The sequence below is a fragment of the Sparus aurata genome, chromosome 7 (assembly GCF_900880675.1).
Source record: "Sparus aurata chromosome 7, fSpaAur1.1, whole genome shotgun sequence".
NCBI classification, from domain to species: Eukaryota; Metazoa; Chordata; class Actinopteri; order Spariformes; family Sparidae; genus Sparus; species Sparus aurata.
The window spans coordinates 21,148,076-21,167,803 of record NC_044193.1 but is presented as its reverse complement, the minus strand read 5'-3'; the positions used below and the strand labels follow the sequence as shown (position 1 = coordinate 21,167,803).

The 19,728-nt window shown below is 41.2% G+C and overlaps 1 protein-coding gene across 6 annotated transcripts in view; it reads right to left on the bottom strand.

The window, feature by feature from the left end:
* Positions 1-19,728, bottom strand: part of LOC115584866 (forkhead box protein J3-like) — a 75,157-nt gene that overhangs the window by 20,514 nt on the left and 34,915 nt on the right. For all 6 annotated transcript variants that reach the window (XM_030422724.1, XM_030422730.1, XM_030422725.1 and 3 more), the window contains exons 4-6: positions 12,748-12,822; positions 8,264-8,347; positions 1,124-1,225 (exon numbers count right to left, since the gene is read on the bottom strand). In XM_030422724.1, coding sequence (XP_030278584.1) covers positions 1,124-1,225; positions 8,264-8,347; positions 12,748-12,822 — 261 coding nt within the window. The remainder of the gene's footprint in view (positions 1-1,123; positions 1,226-8,263; positions 8,348-12,747; positions 12,823-19,728) is intronic.

Genomic DNA, 19,728 nt, shown 5'->3' with positions numbered 1-19,728 from the left:
GCAAAAACATCGGCAGAGCTGATGGGAAAACACAGTGGGTGGTGCACAAGAGCTGACCAATCAGAGGAGACTGGGCTTTTCGAGAGGGGTTCCTTTAAGACATGAATGTCCAGACAGAGGGTGAATAGAGGTGCTGCAGTAATGGACAGATTAGAAAATGAGTGTGTTTTCTCATATAATTCAGATGAGAAGTTTTTTTTAAGGGACAGCTGAATTCCCAAAGTGTGAATAATCTGATAAAAGTGTTTCATATTGACAAATTCTGGGAAGTATGAGTCAAGACCTTGTGAGAAGCACAGAATGGAAACCTGGAATAAGCTGTCAAGTCTAGACCTTCACATCACGTCCAGACCAAACACTTAACAGTTATGTGAGCTGCTGCTGTGGGACAAATTTTCTCTTTGGTCAGGGTCAGACGAAAGGGTCACGTACCACACATCATCTTTCTGTGTGTGTGTGTGTGTGTGTGTGTGTGTGTGTGTGTGCGTGTGTGTGTGTGTGTGTGTGTGTGTGTGTGTGTGTGTGTGTGTGTGTGTTTTCCAGATCAAAGAGGTGTCAGAGGTCCCAGTCGTGGCTTGATCTCTGACCCTCGTACAAACGGTCACACCCCCGCTTTTTAGTCAGCGCGTGCACACACGCATGTGTATAGATGTGTCATTGCATACATTTTGTGTGAAATTGAGGAGCTGTATAACAGTCCAGGCCACTGATGGTGAAAGATCAAATACAGAGTCTCCTTCTGCAACAGTTTTCCGTCAAGCACATCTAATATCCAGTTAGTTTTAATTATAGCTTCAAAAAAGTTCAACACATTCCTCTCAGCTGCGAGTACAAATGACTACATCTTCTTGACTAATTCATTAGTCAAAAATCATCATTACACATCGTTATAAATGAATATTCATTAGTAGCATCTTTCTGAGCTTTTTCAACTGCTTTAAAGTTTTAATATTAGCAGTTCTTGAAGCATAAGATAACAACAGCATCTGCGTCAGGGGAATCAGTTTATTTATGTCAACTCTTCCTGTCATGAGACCTGGAGTTCTGGTCTGGTCGAGTTCTGGTGAACTGAGGCACTGGGCCGAGCCAAACTTTCATAAGTGAGTAGCACTTAGTACTGTACCTTGTTGGTTACAGCGTTAATGGCCAGAGTCGGGGACGCTCCTCCTGACATTATGCAGTCCATTCTCAGAGACTCTGACTCCAGGCTGTAAGGAGTTGACGCCTGAAAGAAGGGGACAGATGAGTGAGAATCCAGATCCAGTTTCCCATTGTCAGCTTAACAAATAAATAACAAAGACAGCCATATAATTTATGTAGATCAACAGCAATAGGCCCTTTTCACAACAGACATTTGACATTTCAAGGTAGACGTCTATGTTCCTTTTAGCTTCAGTTTCAGGGGCATTGTGAATGCTGGCTCAATGTCACACAGTCATGTCTTACATGTTGTTTCAAAAGAACAGATCAATTGTTAATGTTATTTGTAACACCTGTGCTTTCCCACTATTACGAGTCACAATGTCCACTGAAAACGGCCAATCCTACAAAAAACATTGTGTGATTGCTAAGGCGTCTGAGTCAAGTAAAATCAAATCTGCAAGAGTGAGCAATCAGCTTGTGCATGGCAGAGAACATACACACCAACTGTACGTAGGTGTGTTGAAGCTGTGCTTGTTAAAGGTAGAATTGGTGAGGAAATGAGCAGAATTTAAAGGCAGCTCCAAAACTATAACCACTTTACTGATGCTTAGTATACTCTTTGGTGAAGCCACATTTGGATGTTAGCAAGTAGCTCAGTTAGCCTTGCAGCTGAGAGGCACTATTAACTGATGGACCTCTGTTGACCTCAGCCGCCTCCCAATGAACACTGAACTGGGAATGAGCAAAGTGACAGATGTCAGTGCGATGTCAAGGAATCGGCTTTATTTTATTTTTGTTGTTTGCCTCAGTAGCAAAATGACTGCTTTTACATCTCCCAGGTGAAACTACAGAGGTTATCAGACTATGGCCACTTGCTATAAAGTGGTATTAGGAGACAAGACAGTCCAGGGTTAGTTGGTTAACATGATAACTTTTGCATACATGTCTGCAACATAGTACATTAACGACTCTGATACATCATCAACACTGTAATTTCTTCACATGCTACACGTAACCACAATATTAGTCCCATCTTACAAATTGCTCCTTTAAGTCAGAGAATGCAACGTGGCTTCATGCTATTGGCTATATTTATCTGCTATAATCTCATTATAGAGAATAATACATAGTTATGAATGGACCAGCCGATACATAATTATAAATGGACCAGCTGATACATCCCTACTGTATATGCTTTTTTTATTTATTTTTAAAAAATATTTTTTAATGGCCCCCACAGAAACGCAAGACATTTAATTATTTGTTGCTTTTCTGAACAAAGAAAAAATTGTGTTTATTCCATTGTGATTTTCTTCCCAGCTGCAGCCAAATTCAAGCTGTTTGTACTGATACTGCTGCATCTCAGGCAATGAGCTCAGTAGATTGATCTAAATCAGTGGATTGTTACACCCCAGGGAGATTGATGAAATTTACAGAAAACATGATAAAAATAATGAAGTAGCAGAGAGAACTTTTCCTGTTTCCTTAGGAGCTGAACGGGTTGAACAATAAACGAGGGGAAAAAAATGCGTAAAACACGATGAATACACGACTGCTTGCCTGTTATAAACCTAATGCAGCTGTACCGAGTTAATCATCTGTAATAAATGAATCCACAGGTCATACAATAAAAACTAATGATGTCAATAACAGAAAGGTCAGGCTGCCTCACTGGCTGTGACATGTAATGTATAAGTTTAAGTGTATTTTTTTAAATAGTTGTATAAATACCTTTAGAAATGTAACAGTGAAGTCCTGCCTAGTAATTACTGCAGAAGTATTTCAAATGTGCTCTCCAGTGATTGGAAATATGCAGAGTGAGAGAGCAAAAAAGAAACGAAGCAGGAAATGAAATGGGATGAAGGTTATGAGAAATTTCTGCATGCTGCAAGTTCATGATTCTGTACTGAGCCTCCTGAATCATCACCGTGCCCCGGGCTCCAACTATGTGAACTAGTTGAGGCGCACTCCATTTAAATTGCCGGACACTAACCAGCCTGAAAAGTGGACACATCGCTTGCACTTGATGAGATAAATCAAGCCGTCCTCATGCATTATTCAAGTGCCTAAAATGTATTCGGCAGCAGCTCATTTTCCGCCGTCCTCACAAAGAGCTAAAGTAGGGTTAACTGAGTGCTAAGATATGGGGAACTATTCAAAGATCGATGAGGGGCTAAATTGGCGCCTAGCGAAGTGGCGAATAAATAAATAAATAAATAAATACAAAAATAAATAAAATGAGGACAATATTTTTTTTCCCCTTGCCTGACTCCTTTCAGGGTTCAAGACAGCTCGCCTGCCTTTCCAAACTGCTTACAGTAAGAGGATTGGTTGGTAACAATGCAATCTTTAATTTATGATAAACTCCCAGTGAAACGGGTTGTCGGTTCCCTGGTGGAGGCACTTAAAAAGAAGACAAGGGAGAGGTGACGAGAAGTGAGGGAAAGCTTGTGGGGAGAATATGAAGAATAGGTAGGGAGATAATTGAGTGACGGACAGACAGACAGGCAGACAGAGAGGCACACAGGAAATGAAAGGGAGTGATTATGCTAAGGGCACCGTAGACGCAGGTACTAAACAAAGTGTACACTGCCTGTCTACATATTCATACAATGCATTTATGCCGCTGACGTTTAGCCTTCGAATCTTTTCATTTGCACAGCTGCTGTCATCAGGAGACTTTAAAGACTTTGACTGTGTAGCCTTGGTGCAACGTAAAACCCCAATGAAAACAGTACGACATATTTAGCCTACCTTTTTCTTTTTTTTCCCTTTCCCTGATGATAACCCTGCTATAAATCTTAGCACTTAAAACCTCCCTGTTCCTCCTCAGCCCATGTGACAGCCCACAGTGTGTCTGCCAGCGGTGCAAGTGAGGCGTAAGAAAAGGGGTCGAAGGGCCCATCCATGTAAGACGAGATGACAAGGCTCTGAATTAATTAATGTTTGTAATAAAAAAAATGGTGAAGAAAATATGTCTAACGGCAGCCCCGGGGCCTTCTGTGGTAATTAACTGGAACACAAGCCTAGAATACGCTCCCTCCTTCCTCCTCTCCCTCCGCACTTTTTTTCCCTGCGTACCCTTGCAGCTTGACTTTTCCCTCTCCGCTATCTCCACCTTGATGTCTTTTTCCCTCTCTTTTTTCGGCATCTTTTCTTTCCCCCACCCACCCTTTTCTCTCTCTCTTACCTCAATTCTTCCTCCAATGAGCAACTGTGAATGTGCACTTTGCTGCTCCGCGCCTGCCTGAGCTCCCTGGAGAGGAGGAGGAGGAGGAGGAGGAGGAGGAGGAGGAGGAGGCTAAAGCGGCAATACAGGCGAAGAGAAGGAGAGACAGGAAAGAGTGGCGGGCAGACGGATGCACAAAAAGATAACGATCAAGCGCAGGAATAGAAGAGGAAGGAGATGTCCAGTTGTTCTTCACCATGATGAAAGACTGCTGGTTTTTCTTTAACGCAGCAACAAACATACGTAGGCGCACCTTCAGGGACACCTCAGTGGGTCATCTGCTAGTCAACGATATCCAAAATGACTACACTTATTTGCACAAAATATTCCTGTTTATGCCTTTATTCCAAAAAAGACAACATTCATACTAAGCTGTTTACCTGGCTAATGAAAATTAATATCTCACTTATATTCCTGTTTAAGAGCAGCCATGCATGCAGCAGTTAATTAGCATTGCCTCCCTCTTTCATTCATTCAACCACCTTCTTGAAAAGCCTGGCATTGTAGTATTTGAATGTGTCCAAAAACCTGTTAATGTCCAAGTTTTCAATAAAGTTAAGAAACAGGGTTTCCTTACATGTATGCATCTCTACTCCAGCCTTGCAAACTGTTTGGCAGGCAATGTGCAGAGCTGACAAAAAAGTGTTGCAAACTGCGGTAAATACCCAAACTGAGACGCATATTCTGAATGCGCAGTATGAATTTCCAAAGAATGCTTACAAATGTGCCCGGCAAAACAGGGAACGGTAAGCAACAGATCGTGTAACTCCTCAGACTTCAACCAGACCCTTTGATTTTTGAGTGTCATTCACAACTTTTCAAATACTGATGCACTGGGATTGTAGGTCACGTTCGCTGCAATCCAAAAGTGTTTTTGACAAGTTGGGAATAACACTCAAAAATCAAAACAAAAAAAGACCCTTAGATAATTATCAAATGTATTAATTAACTAGATATATCCTTTTTTCCTAAAAGAAGCTGCTGAGGAGTGAGACATCTTGCTCTGTTCTCGTCTCTGTCAGGATTTGCAAATGTGCAGCAGCAATCCGGCAGCTGACAGTCTCAGACAACACAGAAGCCACTTACACCAATTTCTTCTTTAATTTTGTTTATTTCAGTCTCTCTTTCAAACTCAGCACCGACTGAACGGTGTTCAAATGCCGAGAGTAAAAGCTGATAATACACAAAAGCCAGATGTTAGCGGGTGTTTGTGAGCTTTTTGTCCAATGTGAGTGGGGGATATATAAGTGAGCATGTAAACTTAGTCAGTATGCAGTATAACACAGGAACTGTTTCTGCATACAAGATTCAAGGCTCCCTTATGAAATGAGCTTTACTGACGACGTTTCAACCGTGCTCGGTCCACAAGACGCCAGCAGAACTCACTAATTGGTTGCTCAACCTTGGCTGAAGGAGAGGTTGTCATGCTAAAGCCTAGCGTTAAACCCAGGTGTCAATAAGGTATCACTACTTATCATAACATAACTGAATTTCAGTTTTTTATATTCTATTTATATCATCACCATGGTATTTTCTGTTTTAAGAGGATTTTAATTACATCACTTTATCTTGGTGTGCTGCTAACTGCTAGCTTTTTTCTTTGTTCCAATCAAGATAAAGCATATGTGTACTCTTTTCAAGCATGGAGCAAAGCTATTGGTTGATTTAAACTGAGCTGATCTGATGGTAAAAAGAGAATTTCATCTGTTGAATGTTTAAAAGTTATATAACGATTCTAATAGTTTGGTTTGGAGGTAGCACTGAAATTTCAGTCTTTAAACCAACACTAGTGTGCTAATGAACAACAGAGATGCAGGCAGACGGAGGTGATACAAGACCTGCAATCCATCATGAAGCTGACTGTTTTTTGTATAAAGAACCTCGGGTCGACGACTGAGCACCAGCCACATTCTGCCAGGATGAAGCAGGGTTACATACAGTATATTAATAGCCTCAGCATCTGTCAATCAATTTCCACCAATTTTCATTCCTGCTTGTGAGTTCTCACATCTATTCTGTAGCTCCTTCCTGTTGTTTTCTGTCGCATCTTGGAATCTGCTCATCCAGGAGCCTGTGGTTAACATGCTCGAACGTGTAAGTCAACCCTGTGTGATTGACAACAACCTATGATCATGACATTGTTCAGACCTACTGTAGGCTCTGGTTCTCTAATGGCACATTGCGCTGGATTTTTCTATGAGACACAGACTTGTTTTCTTGCATTCTGCAGTAGGAGAGGTCCTGTAATAACTCGGTCAATATCAGTCAAATGGCACAAAGCAAATCTGTTCAACCAAGCCAAAGAAAAAGGTTCATATTAAGGTCCTTGCTATTTTCGTGGCCTTAGAGAATAATAATTACAGAGATTGTAGTCAAAGTCCAAAATCTTTTTCTGGTATGAAAGACTCTTAAAACAAGAAGGACACACAGCAAGAGAAAAAAGGTAAGCTGCATGTTCTATTTTCAACATAATAAGATTTATTTGTGCTGCGGTCAAGCAGCTGTGGAAAGAATGTTTCATACAAAAACTGCACTTTCTCAGTACATCCCGTCAACCATACTATCCTCTGTCACCAGATCCTGTTGGCTGTTCACTTTGTATCACAGATACAGCCCATAATTCAACCCTTTTATGTGTCTCTTGTCAGAAATGACCAACAATATATCATCAGGCAACATTTTGGGACACTGCATTACAGAAATAACGCAGAATAACAGAAAAAACTGCTGATGTGTTTTAAATTGTCATTTGATACTATTCAGTGTTGAGTCCTGTCTAATGTAACACTTTCCACCACATACTGTAGGTCCTAGCTGATATATCTTAACAATTACAACAACAACAACAACAACAACAACAACAACAACAACATCCACTTATCCAAAGTCGGGTCACAGCAGCAGCAGGCTAAGCAGGGTATTCCAGTCATCCCTCTCCCCAGCAATGCTTTCCAGCTCCTCCTGGGGGATCCTGAGGCATTCCCAGACCAGCTGAGATATATAATCTCTCCTAGCGAGTCCTGGATCGACCCCAGGGTCTCCTCCCAGTTGGACATGCCCGGAAAACATCCAAAGGGAGGCTCCCATCCTAATCATATGCCCAAACCACCTCAGCTGGCTCCTCTCAAGGCAAAGTGAAGCGGCTCTATTCTCGAGCTCTTGCCGGACGTCCGGGCTCCTCGCTCTATCTCTGAGGCTGAGCCCAGCCACCCTGTAGATAAAACTCATTTCGGCTGGTTGTATCCAAAATCTCATTCCTTTGGTCACTACCCACAACTCATGAACATAGGTGAGGGTTGGAACATAGATGGACATGAACAGGACCCCAAGATTAAACAAGATGTTCAACCCCAAAATAAAAAAAAAATAATAATAATTCCACTAATTACATTCCTATCAGCTTCAACCCTTCAAACGCTCTGCTGAAGTACAGCCTCACAGAGCTGCAAAAATGGCTGGAGATTCTTATTTTTTTTTTTATTTATTATGCTTTAAAGGCACCTTGTTTGCCTGCTGGTATACCCTGGCATCATTATAGCGTGGAAAAAGGAGGAAGATTGGAAGTCTGCTCACACACAAACAGTTCTGTAGCATCTCAGGGGTATGAAGCAGCTCCCCCCCCATCTCTTGTTTTTCAGCTCACGTGCTTACTCACACTGCTACATCATGAACATTTCCTCAGACAATGCTCACAGTGTCAGCAGAGGCAAAATGTCATGGCTTCGATTTGATAACAGTGAACTTGAATTAGTAAAGAAATAGCTTATTTAAGAACTAACAACTAAAAGTGAAAGAGAACCTATTAAGATGCTCATAGAGGAGCAGGTTCGACACATCATGAGGTTTTTAAACAATCAGCTCTTTTGTTAAAAATGACAATCAGGTACTCACCCTTTCTCCGGAGCGTGGTCTCTTCTTTGGCCTGCTGGGTACCGTGTCCTCTTTAGGGTTTGTGTCTATGGCCCAGTAGGAACCCTGCAGAGTGACCCCAATAAAAAAGAGATAAGCCGTGTGTTTGATGGAAGCTGTTCAGCTTGTGTATTTCTCCAGTGGTTTTGATTGCTCTGTAGGTTTATGTACACTTACATATTGTTTTTCTTTCTTTCTTTAATAAAGAGTCAGTGGTCGAAGAAGTCCTCGAATAATTACAGTAAACACAAATAGCAACACCGGGGGGGGGTGTTCCATTACAGTTAGAAATACTGACTTCACCTGGTCCAGTTGAATCATATTGAAGAGGATTACTACAGCACATAAAAAAATATAATCTATAGATTAGCAGATAATCTAAATAAGATAAATAAGTAGTCAAACTAATCTTTTGAATGTAAAACCGAGAACTGAAAGGTAACTTCTGTTCCTCGTTTTCTAAAAGAAAATGCCTGTAAATGCGTTGCTTGAGCAAATGTAATTACCTGCTTGTCATTTCTTTCTTTGACTTAATTAATCTTCAGAAGGTAAACTCATTTAGTAACATACAGACATCTGTCACAACTAACGCTTATTCATTAGGGTTGCCCATCAAACCATGAATTAAAAAAAGTTTTAATTTAGTCTTTTACTTAATGAATAACCTAGTAACCTTACATTAACAAAAACTGTTTTAAAACCATTTATATTAAGAACAAGAATCATGTTGCTCCTAAGTCTCACAGCTTTAGGCATAAAATACCCTCTAAATCTTTCAATTTCCCCTGTCTGACCACTGAACACACTTTTAAGATCAGAGAACAGTCGGTGACCTTTAAAGTAAAGCAAGGTTTGAACTCCTGTCCTGGTTCAGTCCTCTAAAACCCTTTCGCATGACTCAACAGTCAACAGTGTTGGGCAGGTTACATAAAAAGGTACATTACAGGTCCAGCCTCCAATACCACACGTCACAATTTCTGCTTTAACACAAGTAGAAATAGAAAAAAACTTGCTTCATATTTTGCCCAGAGACCAGCAAACTTTTCCCCCGCTATCCAAAAAGCATTTTTCCCATAGACCTCCATTAAAAACGAAATGTCTATAAACTGTTGCCAGGACGCCTCGAACTGCAAACAAGGTAAACTACTATGACTCTTTCTATTGTGAATTTTTGCTCCATGTAAGTTTATATTTGTAAAGCGTCCCTCAAGATGAAAACCTGCGACATCATCTCAATGCAAAGTCTACGGGCCGAGCAGGAACATTTAAACTAAACCAAAGAGTTACAAACAAATATTTGCAACACGTCAGCAATCGTCTTTGGACTAAATGGTCGCAGTCTTTGGGTTTGGTGTATCTAGTCGTATAATACGTCTGTGGGCTCATTCCCATGTTCTCAGGGTCTCTGTACAATGTTAGTGTCTACACAATTCGTCGTTACAAAATGACAAAGGGTGGATGGATGATTAAAATGATTTACTAGATTAGAGCTGTAGGTGGGTGATTTCAACATATTGACCCTGGGAAACATTCATTGATCAGCTGATCGAAAAACATTGCCAAAAACATTGCTGAGAACATGAAGTAGACCTTTGAAAGGTCTCCTTAACGTATTGTATGTATAATATATTGTACTAACACCATGAAAGGAATAAACTGCTGTGAATAACTGCAATGTAATTACTACATTTAAAATTGTAATTCTTTACAAGGTGACCGTCCACACAGACTCAGCGACGACAGAGCGGTTGACGGCAGCGGTTGACGGCAGCAGACATCAGACATTGTGGTCGCTCCTAGCTAGCTAACGTTGCTCCTCCTCACTGACTGGAAGTAAATTGTTGTGCATGGATCCAGTTGTTGTCTGTGTTGTCGGAGCACAGCAGGACAACATTGGTGGTTTTTAAAGTTTTTTATTTATTAATTTTTTAGTCATCGGATTTTTAGATTTTAAGTTTTTAAAGAAAAGCCTGGTGAGCCACCATGTCAACACTGGACGTTGCCGACTCACCTGGAGAGATGGAACGGGCGGCTGTGGCTCAGTGGGTAGAGCGGGTCGTCTAGTGATCAGTAGGTCACCAGTTCGAATCCCAGCTCCCCCTAGTTGCATGTCGAAGTGTCCTTGAGCAAGATACTGAACCCCAAATTGCTCCTGATGAGCAGTTGGCGCCTTGCATGGCAGCCTCTGTCATCAGTGTATGAATGTGTGTGAATGGGTGAATGTGGCATGTGTTGTACAGCGCTTTGAGCTGTCGTTAGACTGGAAAAGCGCTATATAAATGCAGACCATTTACCATTTACAAAAAAACTCTAGCATGTCAGCAGGTAATACCTGATTGCCTAACACTGGTAGTCGAAGCACTTATGTATCCAACCTCGTTAATAAACTTGACTAATTGTTCAATTCATAAAAATATAATGCTTTAGATCTTTGAATGAAGAAACAGTTTAAGATCTTAATGTGTTCCTGTATATATATTGACTTATAATGACTTAACTGATGACGTAATTCATTTGCACATAATTCCATGGTTTTATAGAGGTAGATTTAAATCCCTCATTATTTCCTGGAGTTATATCTGTCACATCCAGGCTTTACAACATTTCGTTTGTTTCTGATGTATCTTCTCTTAATGTGGCTACTACTAATCTAAGTCTCCATTTTTCTTACTTCTTCCCAGTGAGGCTGCTTCAGTCCCTCTAATGGGGGAAAACAAGTGTCACTTAAACAAAGAGTGCAGTAGATGGATCTCTTTCGTATCTGATAAAAAGTCGATGTATGTTTTATTATTCCAGCTCTGTATTTGATCAGTTTTCTCTAGGTTTGGTGCACACTCCTGCTTCCTCTCCCCCCTGAAAATCCACTGCAATCCTTTTGATACACAACGTTAAAACACAGCAGCCTCCAAAATAAACACATACAATGAGAGAGGAGGAAATCAATTGCTTTTAGGTCCTTGATTTCCTCCTGGTCTGGGTTTTTTTTTTTCTCTCCATCTTTCATTTTTCCTCTTCCCTCCTAAGGAGGTCCAAAGCTGCAGACTGAATTCAGGAGGTTCATCTAGGCCACACACACACACACACACACACACACACACACACACACACACACACACACACACACACACAAACACTGCTCATCTCTCAACATCCTCCCCACCACACCTCCCCCTCCTTGCCTCTTCTCCTCCCCCTGTCTCTCAGTCCCACATCACTGAACAGTACACAGCCAATTAACGTTAGCACATGCATGATTTAGCTTCTCCCCTCTCTCTATGGCTTCAAACAGCAGCTTGTACATTCAACTGCTCCACACACACATGACCCCGCCCCCCCATGCCGAGGTATCGACCACTTCGATCCACGGTGTGAATTAAGGTGCTGGTCAGGTCCAAGTCAGGCTAATCAGGGGGGAGCTGCTTTCTTTGTGTCTTCGCAGACTATAGGCCTCAACTAAAGCCCAAGGATTTTCTTTGAATTATTTAAACCTTCTTCCCCCTAATTCATTTTTCAATGGCTCCAAAATCCCCTCAGTCTGGAGAAACTCCCTCCTCCGCTCCCCCGCCCCCCCCCCCCAAACAAAACGAGCAGAGTTTTGAGAGCTCGATGAAAAGTTTGGGCTTGTCAGTTTTCGTAAAAGTGGTGGATTGCTTCTCACATTAACCCTGTGATGAGTTGAAATGTGGACCTTTGAGCTTTTATTAAAAAATCTTGTAGGGGCAAGCTTCACTGATCAACTGTAATTATATACTCTCCTTGTCGGAACAGTTCCTTTGATTCAGCACAAACAAGGAGTTGACAAATTGTTATTATCAAAGCGGAGCTGCTGAAGAGGCCGTGCCAACTCTGTTTCCTAACCACAGCGGTGGCAGTGGTGAAAAATATCTAATGCTTCCTCTGATTGTGTGTGTGTGTGTGTGTGTGTGTGTGTGTGTGTGTGTGTGTGTGTGTGTGTGTGTGTGTGTGTGTGTGTGTGTGTGTGGAGAGAGAGAGAGAGTGGAACAGGGCCTAATAAAGCATAACAGATGCGTGAACGGCCTTGCATCTGAAGGAGTGTACCTACATATACTTATTATTCATTACTTCCTGTACCACATTATTACTTGGCAGAATCAATATCGAAGAGGTGCAGAAAACAGAGAAAGCAGCATTAGGCATTCAGCTGGTTATGGAGCTACAAATTGTTTTTAAGTGCAGATAGTGTGTGTGTGTGTGTGTGTGTGTGTGTGTGTGTGTGTGTGCAAGCGCGTGTGAGACAAAGAAAGAGAACCAGTGTCTTCGGGTTGCATTTGCGCACAAGTGTGCACACACGTGCAGCACGAGGGCGACTAAACACGTGAAAAGTAATTGCCGTCGTCTCGCTCTTATTTGTAAGCTCGCTGAAATAGGCTTGCATTTTCATTATGTGTCGCGCTGAATTCAAGCTGAGCTTTTCAGTCGCATTACATTGTTCGGGAAATACTTACTTTACCAGGGTCGTCTTTGGAGCGAGGCACTTTGAGAAAACACTTGTTCAAGGACAGGTTGTGTCGTATAGAGTTCTGAAAGGAGAGACAGACGGAGAGAGAGAGAGAGAGAGAGAGAGAGAGAGAGAGAGAGAGAGAGAGAGGAGGAAGAAACAGGACAAAGGAATAGTTTTAGTATCTTAACACAGATACACTATTTGAATGGGTACATTTCAATTGCATTCACTTAATTGTACTATTAACTGATTCTGAGTGTTCATTGCAACAGCAGTTATTTGCTTTTTTTCATAGAAGATTGAATATTGTGTCTCTAAACCAGTGGTTCGGACCTGCGCGTTGGGATGGACAGATGAATCTGAGGGGTCACAAGATAATCAGTGGGATAGAAGAGAGTCAGAAAATGTTCCTTCACATATTTCTTCTTCTTCTTCTTTTTGTGACATACTGAATGGTTTTAGCCTCTCTGACGATTTCAGACGGGAACAATCACTTTGGTTGAACTGTTCTTCAGACAAGCACTTTAAACTCAGAGAAGTTTTTTTTTCTTTTTTTCTTTTGTGTACTCCAAACCCATGAAAGTCCAAGACAATGTCATGTTCACTCCAATCTGGACAGTACCCCATTATCAAGACATATAAAAACAGAAATCAACTTGCAGTGTAGAGAGTTCAATGTGCAAGGAGAGCTTTTTCAACGTAGACACATTTAGAGTCCCTAAATCTACGATTTGATTCAAAACCTTTTTCAGCACTGGCAGCTATGCTATTGTTAAGACTTAGACTTTTATGCAATGACAACTGTCATTAAAATTTCAATTAAATTTCACCTTCTTTCAAAAGATTGGGGTATTTTACAACAGCAGTCTGACTTTGCATCAATAAAGTTGATACTGCATTTGAATTCGATTGTAGAAATAGAAGATTTCATGTAATTTCAATCGATTTTTAGAATTAAATTCAAAATCACGACCCCCCTACATGTCATTGTGCTGCCTCTGCTGCGTTTGCTGACATCACATTAGCTTTCTGGCTCTGGACGACCGTCTTGGCCATTAGTGAAGCCACTTGAAAGAAGAGCAGTCATCCATTATTTCTCTGTTTACCATATGAGAGTGAAGAAAGACACTCCGGTTCACAGTCACACAAGAGTGAAACGCGAGCCGCGACGCTGCAGATGTGGACAGCTGTGCTGATTAAAGCTGAAGCGGATTTGCTCCATCAAACACACCTGAGACCTGAAGATGGAAAGAGGACAAACGAGGCCATACGGAGGCAGGCTGGGGCAACAATTGTTGGAGGGGCTCCAAGTCTTTGTGGTAGTGTCCCAGTGTTCAAGCTAAAACAATGTGTTCGACTGGTTTTATGAAGAGTCCGCCATTTTTTAAGCATATAACGAATTCATAGTTTTGGCCTTAATGACTGGAAACTGACATTTCTACAATTTGTAACACATCCTATTATTTGTGTGTGTGTGAGGGAAGGGGGGCACAACAGTGTAGGCTAACCTGACATGAACCTGTTCTCCCTTCAGGCTCCAGCTCTCCACTCATCTGCTGCTGCTAATTAATACCACTGGGGAGGAGGAGGGGAGAAGACAGAGGAATGGGAGGTATTTCTCTGCTCTTTCTCCTGAGCTCTCACTGCTCAACACCGGTTTTGTTTCTCTGACAAAAAAACAACACCTTCTCTCTCTGTCTTTCTGTCTCCAGCATACTCTATCAGCCTGGTCCACCTCTTCCTCGCCCTGCTCCTCCTGGAGAATGGCTCCGGCAGTTCTCAGCTGCTCTACTTAGCGGGTCACTGGCTGTTTGCAGCCGTCCATCAAGGAAAAACGCGTGGCGGCTGGGTGACGCAAAAGGCAAGGAGGGCTGCCACAAGCTCAGCACACAAAGGCTACCATCTGTTCGAAAAACGTTCCTATGGGAGGAGGCACCTGATCATTAACACAGAGTCTGCCCGTCACTTCAGCAGCCAGCCCTACTAACTTTGCTAACCTCCACCAACTGTTTGTTTATTTACTCACTATTTTCTTATTACCCAAGCAGTTTTTGCACACCTGTGCACTGCTTGCAATTTCTGCACAACAGTGTGTATTTTAGATTTTGCACAATCTGGCATTTTTTTCACTCTCAGGCTCATGTTTTGGAGCAGGGCAGTGTACCGATGTCGCTCATGAGCCTAAATCTGTTCATGTCATTAAGTTTGGTAAAAGCTGTATCCACTGTGCGAAGTCATAAGCCAACCTTTAAGTAAATGAAGAGAGTTAAGGGGTATTTCTTGGATGGTTTGAGGCATGAGGAGCCTGTTTCTTAAATGATGGGAACACCAGGATAGGTAATTTATGTTTTTCACACTTATTTCATCACAATAATGGTAACTGTTTACGAACTGGCATATTAAAAACAAATTTCATAAGATCATTTAATACTGAGTTTAAGCTGTCAGTCAGACATGATGCCAGAAAAAAAGGGTATTTTCAGACCAGGGTAAAATATCGATTCTTGTTGTATCTATCTGAAGACATAGGATAGGATATTTGCAGAATTATCACTAATGATATGTTTCAACCTTACTGTCACTCAACTTTGCTTAAGTGACTGAAGTCCTGCCATCCCACCCCGTTCATGTTTATCTTCATTATTATGGTGCACTTGTAAATTGGATCCGTGCATAATATTGATATAATACAATCAAAATGTAATGATATTAAACAAGACCCCTGATCATACCATACCAAGACTCATCGCTGCAGGCGCAGCTGCTGCAAATACACCTTGGAAAAGCAAGTCAGGCAACACAGCGTGGTGATTCTGTGCTTTGTGCGCACACTGTTCCATAGGAAAACAAATGCTTTGTCTGCAACCCATTTCTAGCGATGCGTCTCGGTGTCATCAGCAGCAAAGAGTGTATGTTCAGCAGGCATCATATCTATACCACTTTCACCATCTTTGTTAGTGGGACTTAGCAGCACAGAATACTCAGTACAGCTGAGACTGGTGATAAAAGATTTGGTCAAATCAACACTCTGATGTGATGTTGATTACACATCATCTTGAAGAGGACATGAATGTCTACACCACAATTCATAAAATTTCCTCCAATCGTTGCAGAGACATTTCAATGAAAACCACAAAGGTGAATCTTGTGGAGGTGGGAGAAGAAAAAGCCAGAGGAGCACTGCAGTCATGATTAATCCTCAATGAACTTTTAATGTCTTTAACCAATTTTCCTGGTTCTTTTGAGCAGATGGTAAGATATTTCATTGGATAAGTGGAAACTTTAACCTACTGGCGGGATTAGTAGAATAGTCAGGGATCACCAAATTGATTCAACCACTGGAGACCATGAATCTTAATCCAATAGTTGATGAGACAGTTCTTTTTGAACCAATGTGGTCAACCAACCAGCAATCCAACACTGCCATTCAAATGTATCTTGCAAGTCAAAATATCATCTAGGTGTATAGATATAATATCATCAAGAGCTCTGAGTAAGGTTTTCTTTGGTGTATTTGATTGAGATAAACAATAATTTCTGATGCCTGTTGTTTCTGAAAATGTTCCTGTATGTCATCAATAAGTGTTTATTCAAGTTGGTGAAAAAATATAGTAACATTTTATGTAGATCACCCTGACCCAAACAGTTCAAACTTCAATCCATTCAGATTTAATGCATTTACAATTCATTTCTAATATTTTCTGCTGGAGCCTTTGTCGCATGAAGTCCATGCACAACATGTGCACACACACATACACTCTTAGCCACCCACATATTCCAAAACAGGTCACTGACAAGAAAACTGCTTCTTTTTTTCTAGTCAATGACAGGAAAATGGACATAAAGAAACAATAAAAAGCTATTAAACTTTGACCACTCAGATAGCTACAAGGTCGCACATCTTCAGTAAGAAACCTGTGTGTGTGTGTGTGTGTGTGTGTGTGTGTGTGTGTATTTGTGTGAGAAGGGAGACCGTCCTTCCACCCAGAAAGCATCAGTGTGCACATAACATACATGTGTATATAAGCACAAATGCATTCTTTCTTGCATGTTATGGAAACAGTAATCTCCGCTCACTGAATGGGAGCAGTCATCATCAATACATGTACTGATTAGCAGTGCTGTGAAGTAAGATAATGAGATTCACTGCTGTGTCCTCCTTCTACCCACTCCTCACCCGGCCTGATTAATGAGCTTATTGGTCTGGGCTGAGGCCACGCCATTCCTGCCCAGTGGCTGATGGATCACACAGTCACAGGCGTCGTGTGTGAGTGTGTCTGCGTGTTTGTGTGAAACGTAGGAAGGACTCTGGAGAAGATTACTGGCTCAACCCCATAACTTCAGCAAAATTACACACAGGCTTAAACATTTGCGGGAAAAAGCCATGAAACAAACTTGTGCAAAATGAACAATATCGGGGCAGTCGTGTTTTTTTTCTTTTTATATAAACATTTAAGCTGCCAATGTGCTTCATTGTCAGAAGCAACACTCATTGAAGTGCCCCTTTATTGCAGCAGTACACAGAGCTATGGGTGGGTCATTCACAAAAAACATTCCCTCAAGAGAATGGGGTTTGCATTCCTTTTGTGAGAGTCAATATTGTTTTGTTTTAAATTCGCGTCACATTAGTTGCCAAACTCTTGTCATGATATTACAGGACTGAATGTAGTTATTCTAACCATAACTCTGATCTTTTCCTACAGTAGTCTAGTTTTTTTGCCTAAACCTAACCAAACTGCAACCTTTGGCAACATTGATGACATTTCAAAAAGCATAAAAGTCAGTTTTATTCATATAGCCCAAAATCACAATGACACTGCCTCAGCAGACTTTACAATTTGTACAGTGAACGACATTTTAGGGCTGCACGATATATCGTTTGAGCATCGCCATCGCGATGTACGTGTGTAAAATAGTCACATCGCAGAGCCTGCGATGTAGGACGTAAATGAACTCGTCTAATTTCAAGGGTACCTGACACACACTCGATCCACCAATCACATTAGTTCTTATTCAGTGTGCCGAAGCAGATCACGCCCCTGCACATGGAGTGAGCCTGGTAACAACTAGGCGTGGGCGATACTGCAAATTTTGATATCGATCTGATACCAAGTAATTACAGGGCCAGTATTGCCGATACCGATACTGATACTTTTTACTTGAAAATTCCTGATCATTGAGCGATTTAGAACTTTTGCCTTTAATTAGTTGACCATGATTATGATAACGATAAAACACAGGACAAAGATTTTAACCAAATAAGAAAATTATATTTAACTTAATTAAATCTATAACCTATCTGCATGTAGCCTAAATATAAATACTGATGTTCCTTCAACAGATACACAAAAGGGTTATTATATTCTGCCATATTCAAACTTCAGGTTTGAGGAAGGCTCTATATCAATATAAGTATATATTTTTGAGTTCCAGTTACAGTGAACCTGATTGAGCGGAGTGAGAGAAGTGAAGAGGAGCGCTGCGCTCACACAAACTCTGTGAAGAAATACGAGTGCTTTGCTGAATTTATAGAAGAGAAACAAAAATATCAATCTCATCACACCAGTATCGATCCGATACCAATACTCACCTTGGTATCGATACTATCGATATTTGGATCGATCCGCCCACCCCTAGTAACAACATTGAAAAATGAGCAATGGACAAGAGAAAATCGCGAAAACAAAGACTTGGTGCCAAAAAGAAAAACAACGTCAGTTATCTGGAATTATTTCGGCTACAAGAAGGATGATATTGACCAAACACGTGTTCTGTGTCGACAGTGCCTTGCATCTGTTGCCACAACGAGAGGTAACACAACTAATTTGTTTGACCATTTACGTCGGTACCACACAGCAGAGTCCTGGTCTTATTTTGAAAACCCGCCCGTACACGCCATACTTAATACTGCATCCGACCCGTTTTCCTACAGTAGCACAAATTACATTTCGCACCCGAGCCGACCCGCTATAAGTTGCTACCAATGCCCGACCCGCACCCGAAGTAAGCCAGCGTGGGGAATGTAAGTTCTGGGAGGGCGCAAGCATGCATGAATGAGCTCATATGAAATATAAATGCTTATCATTTTGAAATGCAGCATAACATAAAATGCTATTCAGGTCATCTGATAAAAATTCCTGTATTTTTTCATATCGCAATATATATCGCAGGGTTAAAAAAAATCGCAATGTCAGTTTTTTTTCAATATCGTGCAGCCCGAGCACACTTCACTTTTAAAGTCTGACGGGACCTTAAAGGTTACGTATTGTTGCTAACTTGACTCTGGAGCTCTTCACGTGCAAAACTGATGTTAGAGGGGTGGGTAGATCGTCATGGTTTGAAGCTGAATGGTACTGACCGAGCTGGGGGCGAGAACATGCTGAATATAAAAGACATCAAAGACTCAGATATTTCAATTTCATAACATCTTTGAGATTATCAGAAAAAGATGTCCTGGGTAGTTCTGAAATGTTTTCATATATTTGTATATATTCTGTGATCGATCTGTGTGTGTCATTAACATGTTTTTTCGACAATCAAGTTTTTTGTTATACGGCAAAATATCCTGCCTCCATCGCATATTTTATATCTTACACACGTTATGTCTAGTCATATTTTCCGACGTCCTTCATCCTTCGATGATTAATCTCATATTTTCACTGAAAACATTTAGGATAATGTATGTTAACAACTTCACTAAATATGCAACTAAGGTTTAGTTATCTTTTGACATTAATGTGGAAATGTGACACATTATGGGTGGCTGTGGCTCAGGGGTAGAGCCAGCATCTTGTTATTGGAAGGTCGCTGGTTTGATTCCCCTGGTCTGCATGTTGAAGTGTCCTTTGGCAAAATACTGAACCCCAAACTGCTCCTGATGTGCTGGTTGGCACTTTGCATAGCAGCCACTGCTGCTGTACTGTACTTACTGTAAGTCGCTTTGGACAAAAGCGTCTGCTAAATTCCGTAAATATAAATATCTTGA